The 10,660-nt window shown below is 51.8% G+C and overlaps 1 protein-coding gene across 5 annotated transcripts in view; it reads left to right on the forward strand.

Moving 5' to 3' along the window:
- The first annotated feature begins 985 nt into the window (after window positions 1-985).
- The window catches only part of LOC116842750 (RNA-binding protein MEX3B), a 53,526-nt gene continuing 43,851 nt past the window's right edge, over window positions 986-10,660 (forward strand). For 2 of the 5 annotated variants that reach the window (XM_032812403.1, XM_032812402.1), the window contains exon 1: window positions 987-3,084. In XM_032812403.1, coding sequence (XP_032668294.1) covers window positions 2,781-3,084 — 304 coding nt within the window. In that variant the 5' untranslated portion in view covers window positions 987-2,780. Of the gene's footprint in view, window positions 3,085-10,660 lie in introns of all 5 variants that reach the window. The other 3 variants (XR_004377771.1, XM_032812404.1, XR_004377770.1) reach the window with 2 other exon arrangements.

A 10,660-nucleotide genomic window follows, 5' to 3' on the forward strand; every position in this document is an offset into this window, starting at 1 on the left:
CAATGAGTACTAAGGTTAACATATTTAATATGAGTAGATAAACTGAGCAAAGGAAGAGAAGAGATAGAGAGAAAGAGAGAGAGATAAATAGATAGATAGAAATAGAGAGAGAGAGAGAGAGAGAGGGGGGAGAGAGAAGAAAGAGAGAAGGATAGAGAGAACGTCCGCTCTCTCCGGGATGCGTTTAATTTTCGCGGCACGACAGACATCGCGCCGTGACGTTACCTCGCAAGCGGTGCGATTTACGATTTGGACGACGCGTCGCTATTATTTCTACGGACTTATAAACGTCCAGCGGCGTGCATTAGTTATTCACCCGCTAAAATGGAGAGATAACCGCGCGGACAGAATGAGAAAGAGAGAGAGAGGGAGAAGGAGAGGGAGGAAGAGAGAAAGACGAGAGAGATAGAGAGAAGCGTTGGTGCAGCTCGCGCGCGTACACGCGAGCCTCGCTGACGAACGGTACGGAGAAGAGAGGAGAAGAAGAAAGAGCGTTATACGATCCACCTAGGTCGGTGCACTTTGACCCGTTCGACATTCGCCGGGAAAATCATATATCGTCGCGGGTCGACGTTTATTTCGCCGGGTAAGCGCTCACATTCGAACTTAAGAGACGCGATGCGTCGTATTGTGCTCTCTCTTCTGCGACACTCGAAACTAATCTGCACTCATCGACTCCTCGACGCACAAGGAGACGGGGGGGGGGCGAGGGGGGTGGAGGGCGAACAGGAGGCGCGGGTAAATCGATTCGCGATCCAACTTGATACGCGCGCGCGTATGTAACGCACATACACTACATATACACGTATATGTAATGTTCCAGGCGCGGCCCGGTGTGTTACATCGAGCTGGTTACTATTGCGCCGGCTGGAACCGGAGGGGGATTCACACCCGCATCGGAAGCAGCAGCGCGGCGAGATCGAAGCCGAAGACGCACACGGGACCGGCCGCTTCGTGTCCCGGCCAACGCGAGTCCCGGGCCGTCGTCGGGTTCGTCGCTCTGGAAAATCGGTAGAGTACAAGCCGTGGCAGTAGCGCGGCGCGCGTTCGGACGGCCGGTGGCGTGGCGGTGGTGGCGGTAGCGTTTCCATAGGGAGACTTGGCGAAGGCTCGGGCGCGAACGGATACACGGAGGGGGTTGCGTGGTACGGATCGGGGCCGGGAGTGCACGCGTCCGTAGCCGAAGGAGCCGAGCGCGATGCGAGACTACGCTCGCTCGTTCGCTCGTTCGTTTATTCGTTCGCTCGCTCGCTCGCTCGTTCGCTTTGAATCGAGCCGAACGGAGTAGCGCTGCTTTACGTTGCGTTGCGGTGCCGCTTCGCCGGTAGGTGCGCTACGCCTATGCGCCGTTTGGCGCCGCTCTGGTGGGGAAGGGTGGTGTGTACCACGTGACGCCGGCAGCCAATCGGCCGCGCACATAGCCGGCGCCCGGCACATGGCGGTGCGCCGGCTTCGACAGCCGCAGTCGCAGTACGTCGCAGTCAGTCGCAGTGGAAACACGAGCGAGAGGGTAGTTGCACGCGCCTGCCTTCGAAAGGAAAGACCGCGGTGAGAAGAGAGGCGATCGAGAGCGAGATACGAACGGAAGGGAGTGAGGATAGAGAAAGAGAGCGAGAGAGAGAGAGAGAGAGAAGCCGAAAGGAAAGCGAACGAGTACGAGTGAGAAAGGGAAAAGAAGAAAGCGAGCGCGCGCCCCTTGCCTCCGTTTTCAGTGCATCAGTCTCGCGCGACGTCGCTCTCGGGAATCAGTCGGCCGGTGACGAGGCAGTCGAGAACGCGGTACACACGAACGTGTCGTTACATCGTCCGGTCCGTCGGTAGCAGCACGCAGAACGCGAGAGAGAGAGACCGAGCGGAGGAAGCAAGCGAGAGAGCGAGAAAGAGGTGGAACGAACGAACGAAAGCCAAACGGTCGAAATACGCAACTACGAGAAAAACGCGAGCGAAAGAGAGAGATAGAGATAGGAGTGGAGTTGCTACAGGGCTCCCGAACCGCACAAACCGCACGCGTCGGACAGAACGCGAGACGGAGGGAGATAGAGACGGACAGTGAGAGGAAGAGAGAAGAGAGAGCAGTGGGGATATCGAGAAGGCCATTTTCGTAGCCGGTGCGCGCACGAACACGCACATACGACTCGGTAGTGCCTGTTTCCAGCGCTAAAAGGAACGGGCGACTGACTACTATACTCGCTATCGGTGCCCGAGCATCCACGAGAGGGGACGGCAGAGTAATACGCGACGAGCGGAAGAAGAGCCGCGGAGCGAACAACCGACAGCGTAAGCCGACGACATTACCTCCGCGCGGTGCGTCGGCGTTGCACACGAGTTTCCGGGTTTTTTTACACGCACGTATAATCGCCGACGAGTCGTCGTGATCACGTCCGTGCGTCGCGACGCCACGTTCTTTGTCGTGTACCGGTGAGATTGTCATATCTTTCTTACCGTCGTCGCCGTCGTCGTCTTCGTCGCGTCGTCGTCGCTGCCGCGTGTCGCGTCCCATCAACGTCCCTCGAACGTCGTCGTAGTCGTCGAGGCGGCGCGGACCGTTCCGCGAAACGTTCCGCTCGTTTGTTCGATAAAGAGACGACGGGAGCAGAGCGCAAGAAAGATAGAGAAGGAGATAGAGAAAGAGAAATAGAGTTCAACGACAGAACGTTGTACAGCATAAGGTGAACATCGGCGACGCTCAGCAAATCTGATCCCAGGAGAACATCGTTGGCGAGTCCCAACGATCCCGAGAAACCAGTGTTTCGTGACACGACATCTTTTACTTGAGCGAAATGCCGACGAGTTTGTTCAGCGACATGGACCGCTCCAATTCTGGCGGCGCCGCATCGCTGGAGGACCGGCGCGCGTTACAGCTTGCTTTCGAGCTGTCGATGCTCGGCTTTGAGGGCAACCCGGACTGTCCCGGCACCGGCACCGGCACTGCCGCCGCCAACGGAGTCACCAACGATCCCGACCCGCTGCAGGCCGCACCGGCCAACGTCTTCGAGGAGGCGCGCTCCAAGAAGAGCCAGAACATGACGGAGTGCGTGCCGGTGCCCAGCAGCGAGCACGTGGCGGAAATCGTCGGCCGACAGGGTAAGTGCGCAAACTTATACGACAAATTTCTCCTCCGCATGGCGGCTTCATGATCCCCTCATAATCCCCTTGTATACTTTGTGTTGCTTTTTTGTCGCCACGTTCGCTTATCGGCCAAGGGCCTGTAATCTTATCGCGCCGTACGTTAATTTCGGCTCGATAATCCGTCAGTGATCTCGTGCGATATTGCACGAGGTTCTTCCTCCGGCGTCATGTATGCGCGCGAGAACCGCGTTATTTCCGCAGAATAAGCGTTGGTTTTGTTATATCTCTCTTTGGTGCAATCAACGTGCGAGTATGAAACTCTCTGCGCTAGACAAGCAAGGAAGGAAGGCGGGCGAGAGAGAGAGAGAAAGAAAGAAAGAGAGCGAGCGGGTGTCTGTCGCATCCGGCGCGACCACGAAGGAGCAGTCTCCCGAGTACTCGTCCCGAGACGCGTCGCGACGCGTCCGAGAGCGCTAGTCTTGTTCCCTCGCTTTTATTTCGCTTTTCTTCCTTTCTCCTCTCGCCGTCTATCTCTCCGTTCTCCGCGCTCTTGCACGCGCCGGCACCGGCGACGGAGTCGCGGCGCGTGTATAGCGCGCTCGCGTCACTGACAGTTCATTGGCACGACTGTAAACGCGAACGCCACCACGCGAAACTCGATACCGGCGCGCGATGGAGCAATTAAACCAATTTACGTTCGAATTCTGTTTCGCGCCAAGGTGGCGACGATGAGGATAAGAGAAAGAGGGAGGGAGAGAGAGGGAAAGAGTAAACCTGTCCTGCCGTAGGTCGCGGTCGTTATGGTTCCTCGCTTTTTTCCGTTTTCACCGTCTTTTTCTCTCTCTCTCTCTCTCTCTCTTTCGCGCTCTTTCCGCTCGCCCCCTCGTACGATCTAGAACGTCGTTAGAAAAGTGTTTACAATTCGATCGCAGCGATACATGCAGAGCAGCGCGGCTCATACATAAAGACGCGTGTTACATCGTGCATTGCATGTTCGGGACCGATGACTCTCTCGGAGCAACCTTGAAGAAAGAAAGAAGGAAAAAGAGAGAGAGAGAGAAAGGGCCGGCCGGTCACCATTCCACGAAACGGCTAATTTCCACGATCCCCCATCTTCTTTTATGCCGCACCGCCGATGGCTCGATTTCGACTGCTTTTTCTTGTATCCGTTACATTGTTGCATTCCGAACAGTATCCGAAATAATTGCATCTGGTCATGTCGGGTTATTCATATAACCGTCGTCGTCGTCATCGTAGGCGACTTGAAATTCGTCGACGACTCTTAAGCGCGTTCCAATGATAAGGATGTATACGTAATCGTTTCCGTGCGATAAACCGGCCAACGTCGTCGAGTTCACTCGTCCGAAATTAATGCGACGTTTTGCAGGCGCGAAAACGCGACATCTTATCGTCTCGTGCCGAATCATTCGAGGCGTCATTAGCCTCGTCATGTTTATCGCCCCTGTCGTGTTTACAATATGAGTAGTCGAGGTCAGGATATAAGTACATAGTTTGTGTCGAGAAAAAGCAAGATATTTCGCACACGCGACCGAACATGTGTGTATTCTCTTCTCCTCCTATCGCCGAACGATAAGAATCTCGCCATCGGTGTGTCGTGTGTTCTCGGAGTCGATCGAATGAGACAGGCCCGTTGTCTAACAAATGAGGCGGCGTGCCGTCATCGCCGACGACGACGTAGTCGGCGGCTCGTTCAAGCAAAATGTTTAGAAATTGAAACGAAACGGACGCCCGTGTGCACACGCGTGTGTGGCCTTGCCATTTAAATCTTAACGTCTGTCGGCGATTGTGCGCCGCTGAATGATCGTCCTGCTCCAATCGCGACGATCAATACCGTTCTCGGGGCCGGCGTCCCCGAGCTCATACATGCACATGTACACACACACACATTATGCGTTACACCGCACATCCATGCGCGGCGTGCGGCGAGCTTCTCGCGTGAACAGGCGGATCGATTCGGCGCGAGATCGTCCGGGATATCGATCGTCGAATTCGCCAGCCGTAGTGTAATCCGTGAAACACATATATGTATGTAACGTGCACGCTCGCAAGAGAGAGAGAGAGAGAGAGTGAGGGAAGGGGGGTAGAGGGAGGAAGGAAGCCGTACCCGGGCTCCCTGCGGTCGACACGCCCGCAGCCAACACTGACCGCTCGATACGACATTAGACTCTCAACAGTTAGAACGATGTCACAAGCCGCGGTTGCCGCGCTCGCGTTTGAAATTCCGAGCCTCGCCTCGAAGTGGCGGCGTGCGTACGTGCTCATTCTTCTTCTTCCGTTCGGCTTTCGCGCGTCCTTTTTCAATCGAGAGAGTCGCGGGGTTCTTCCGCATGCGCGCGAGAGAGAGAGAACCCCGCGACCGCGCACCGTGAGAACCGCCTTCGAAGCCGGGCGAAGCCGTAGCCGTGGCTCACCTTGAAAACTTTACAAGTTTCCGGAATATCAAATTAATTTCAACGCTCGGTATACACTGCTCCGCAGGAGGAGGGCTCCCAAGTTGCCGTGTGCGGAAACGAAATGTCGATCGGTTATTATGCGGACGCACTTTTATTATCCGTCGCCAATCATTGATCGCTCCCCCTCCTCCCCTTTCCCGTGAATGAGAGAGAGAAAAAGAGAGCACTCTGAAGTGCCATCGTACGGCGACCCGAAATCCCGCTCTGTTTCCTCTCTTCTCTCACTTTTTTTAACATGCACGCGATAAGAAGCGCTTTCTGGAACACCGCAAAGACGTGAACTTCCTCCGCGAAAATCCGCGGTCCGCGAGAGACAGCGGGGATCGCGCCGCATATCCGGGGAGCCCGATTTCTCTATTACGTTGCATTGTGTCTAGGTAGAGATAGGGACATGATTTTTCGACTCTATCTCTCGGCCCACCTCGGGGAACCAGTTTGACATACCTGGCATGAATCACTGCCGTAACACGTTGTGCGCGAGTTCTTTCGTCGGTCGCGTGGCCGGTTGACCCGTAGTCGTCAACGTCCTCGTCGACGACGACGACGACTACCACTACTTTCCTAGTTCCAACGTTTCGTCGCCAGTAAATTGTGATTTTCCGTGGAACGTAATCATGTCGATTCAATAATGACGTCTAATGAGTTTGATACGCTGTTCCATTATGAGGATGTGGCTATTGAACGTTTTCGCCCGCCGTGCTTCTCTCTTTCTCTCTCTCTCTCTCTTTCCTACTCTTTCTCCTCGCTCTTGCATTATCTCCCCGCCTTTCTCTCTCTCTCTCTCTCTCTCTCTCTCTCTCTCTCTCTCTCTCTCTCTCTCTGTGTGTCTCTTTCTCTTTTTTCCTCTCCCTCGTTCTCGACCTCGCCCTCTCTTCTCCCCCGACCGTCGATTACTCTATACGCCTCTCTTTCTCACTCGTTCGCGCGCTCTCCCGAACCGGAAGTTGTAATGAGTGCCTCTGTCGCCAGACCCGTCGCATCGTGGCCAACGATGACGTTACTTTGGAAATATCACGGCCGGTTATCCAGGTCGTTAGCTTGTGCACCGCGTGACTTCGAGAGGGAACGCTTGCGCGAGGGGAATGAAAAAAGAAAAAAAACGAGCATATGTAATTGCAGCTTCCAGGAATTGTGAGAGCACAAGGAGAGTGACCGTGCGCTATCCCTGACGTGGAATCGTTTATGAATATTTCTCCTTCTTTAATCCCAACCGTTACTATCTGTCTTGTTCGTCGGGATTCTCGCAATTCTCCATTTGTGCAAAATATATTTTATGTCTCTTTCTCTCTCTCTCTCTCTCTCTCTCTCTCTCTCTCTCTCTCTCTCTCTCTCTCTTGCCCTCGACTCGTAACGATTATTTTGTTTCTTGCGAGATCTCTCTTTGCTTCGACCTTTCAGACCTTTTCGTACATGGTAATTTTTCTTGATCGTTAATTTTCATTCTCTGTTTCGCCCGTCACGCCAATCTACGAGATTTCTACACCTGATGTATGTCTTGTAATAATCTAATGTAAGTTTGCTTTCTCGGTATTGCCGAGTCTTGGGTTACGTGTTACAAAGAGACATTTGTAGATCGTAAAACTCACCGACGGCCGATCGGCCGTCAGCAGAAGTGCTGACGAAAAATGTCTGCACGCACGCGATACGCTGCGCGTATACATACACATATCGTACCTTTCTCTCAAAGTCGTATGAATTCAAATATACGAGAAGATAAGGAGAGGCGGTTGGGGACAGAAGGAAAGAAGAACAAGGTTTCACGCGCGCGCGATATTGTACGCGAGCTGAGCACGTGCTGCCACGTGTCTCGCGGTCCTCGCGCGACACCACACTACCACCATCATCGGGAATTTTCTACGGAGAAATAAAAGATTTGTGTGTCACACTGATGAAATCGTGTTAATGGACATCCATGGTCGTTAACGCGTCCTCGTGAAAAGCAGGCGGGAAGAAGAGAAGAAACGAGTAGGTGGACGGAGGAAGAGTGAGAAAGAAAGAGAGAATCCTTCGTATCGTTTTTACGACTTGTGTGGTTCGTGTGGATAGGGTGGCCAACTCTTAATCAGTCAATTTCAGAATATCGACCTTAAAAACACAATTTTAAAAATCGGGATTTTTCCCGATGGTATATCAGATAAAATAGTCTTATAATATTAACACATGTCCCTTCTTCATACACCGATGTATATATATATATATATATATATATATATATATATATATATATATATATATATATATTTTGGTATATTTTGACCTATTAATTTTTAAAATAAGTAGATTGAGTAAATTAGATACACCCAGGCAGGCAAGCAAAATGTTTATTCATTATTAGCTTATTAACGGATCACTAGCGGAACATAAAAACAATGAGAAATCAACATAAAATATACTCCTTTTCTTTCATCGTACAAATAATATCTAATAACTAAATTTTATATATTATTTCTATTACACGTTATGTGATAAAAAGCGGGACAAGTGGCACCGCCTAGGGTTTTTTTGGAACCTCCCTATAGAGAGCCCAAAATTTGGGACAATTTAGTCATATTCGTGGACAACATGCGCACGTTATCTGGGCAAAACGATAAGTAATACGATGTTACCACGCACTCGCACGGAGTTCGTCTCGTCAGTGGCCACGCGTATCGATTAGGACTTACCTTTTTCGTAGAAATATCTCAATCTTATCGGAGAGAGAAACATGCGCTCGCGTGTGAGCACAACGTTTGTCGAGTGTCGCGATTACATTTTGTGCTTGTGAATGCTCATAATAATACAGTATTTCATGCTATTTCACCGTATGTGCATGCGATGTATGGTGCGTCGCGCACTGTCGTGAGTATATCGTCGTAAGACAAAGTTGTTGAGTGCTCAATGTCTGAATACTCTACAACACTGTCACCTAACTAGTTCTTATAATCTAAGGTCTGGTTACACCAACATTATTTTAGCTTTAAGCGAAACTTAAACATATATCTATCTTTATCTTTCTTTCTAAATGAATAAAGACAGATATTTAAGTCTCGCTTAAAACCAAAATAATGTTGATGCAACTGGGCCTTAGTCTTTAATATAGTATATTTAAATTTCTAATATACAGAATAAATATATATATATATACACACGCATTAAATTTATACACATGTAAGTTCAAATATTCGTATTTAAAGACCAAAACAACAAGAATGCTCAGAGTTAAGTATTAGTTAGAATTGGTGTTATTAATGTCCTGACATTGGTACACTTTTGTGTGCCTTTCGCCGCACGTGGTAGCACTTATGGGCCTGAATAGAGCGACTAGACAAGATTTAATAATAATATTTAGTACACGCGCACGAGACCGTCAAGAATCTGTCCCGGGCTACCTGGCATTTGGTCGACAGATGTATAGTCGCCGACCACGGGGTTCCTCTCACGCTGCCGCCGTCGCCACCACCTTCTGGCCGCCCTCGCTTTTCTAACTTCACTGCGTGGACGCTGATTACCGAGTGAAAAGGGGACTTTCTTGCATTTTCTAAATAATCGCGCGACTAATGGTCGAGAATACGGCGCTCGTTTGCATTAATAATGAGAGAGGAGCGCTCTGCGGTGCGCGCGCATCGCGATTTCTTCGGCACTCCGCGTTTTTCGTGTTTTCTTCGTTTTTAATTTTACGCGGCCGTCCCGCGTGTCGGTCACGCCGATGGTCAATCGGCGCGGGGAAAATCGCGCCGTTAATCTCGAATTAATCGTCACTTAATCGGCGCGCGACGTATCGTGTGTTACACGAGGCTTCCTCGCCGGCCACAGTGTGCTCTTTCAGCGCGAAATTAGCCATCGTTCCCCCTTGCAGTCATGTGCAGTCCCGACATTCGGCGCAACACACCCCGTCGCCGTGGCAGAATCGCCGCCACTTCGTGCCGAACCCGCGCGTCCGTTTGCCGGACGGCCAGCCGGCCACAGAAACGACGATGAAATGACGCGTTTCCGGCCGCGAAGGTAAAGAAACTTCGAAACCGAAGAAAGAGGCCCCGGGTATTACGCGAAATATTACGGTGAGCGCGCGCGCGCGCAGCGTGGCTTTCGGCCACGATACTTTATTGCGCGCGCAGTCCGATCGCGTCCGTCTTGCTCTCTCCTCTTCGCGGCTTTATTTACGGGAACGCGGCGGCGCAACCATCCGCTTGTCCGGCCGTCCTCTCTCATCGTCGTCGTCGTCGCTTCGTTCATTCCAGTTCAATTTGCGGGCAAAGATGTCGAAACTTCCCGCGCTTTCTCCGGCGAACCTTAACGCTCGTATGCCGACCTGCTTCTCGACTCGAGGATGACCCGAGTCTCGTTCGTTCCGACAATTTGTCTCGACGTGGCCACGCGATTATTAATCTCCCTCTATGCCGTGGTTCTCTCCGAGATGATCAATCGATTGTTCTTGCGAAATATGCATACTCCGATCTAAAGGATCCCGAGATTTCCGAGTGGGTCCTCAGGACTGCGAAATTCGTGTCTGATGAAACTTGAATTCATCTCGAGACGATTACATTTCAGCTTCCTTTTAGAGAGCCCAATCATCTGCTCGATCGCGACGAGCGGAGGTCCAACGAAGGTCACGTCCGTTAATCGAAGATGACATTCGGGCCCGTGACGGAAAATCGCGTCGGGTTTTCGAAAGCAAAGACCAAAGGTGGGGCGGAGACGTCGATGCACGCGCGGCCGATTTCGAGAGCTCGACTCGAGAAATTCCTTTTTTTCTTCTTCACCGCCGGGTCCCGGCTCGTCTCTCACAAAAAGATCGGCCGAACGCAACACGCCGCAGCACATTTCGAGAATGGAAGTCCCTCGGAAGAACTGAAAAAAGAAAGAAAGAAACGAGAAATTGCCGGACGGCGGCGGAGCGCGATGGTGGTGGTGGTGGTAGCAGCAGCAGCAGCAACAGCAACAGTGCACGGCCAGGGTGGCGGTGGTGCCGCCGGTGCTCCAATGGTGGTGGTTGTTGATGCCTTTGTTGGTCTCCGAAGCAGCTGCCGACCCACACCGGGCCTCTTTCCGTTCTCATGCTCGAAACTCGATCGACACTCGACCCTCGGAAGCGAGAGAGAGAGAGAGAGAGAGAGAGAGAGAGAGAGAGAGAGAGAGAG

Source organism: Odontomachus brunneus, unplaced genomic scaffold, assembly GCF_010583005.1.
Source record: "Odontomachus brunneus isolate Ranch 3 - 2012 unplaced genomic scaffold, Obru_v1 Obru_scaffold_027, whole genome shotgun sequence".
Taxonomy (NCBI): Eukaryota; Metazoa; Arthropoda; class Insecta; order Hymenoptera; family Formicidae; genus Odontomachus; species Odontomachus brunneus.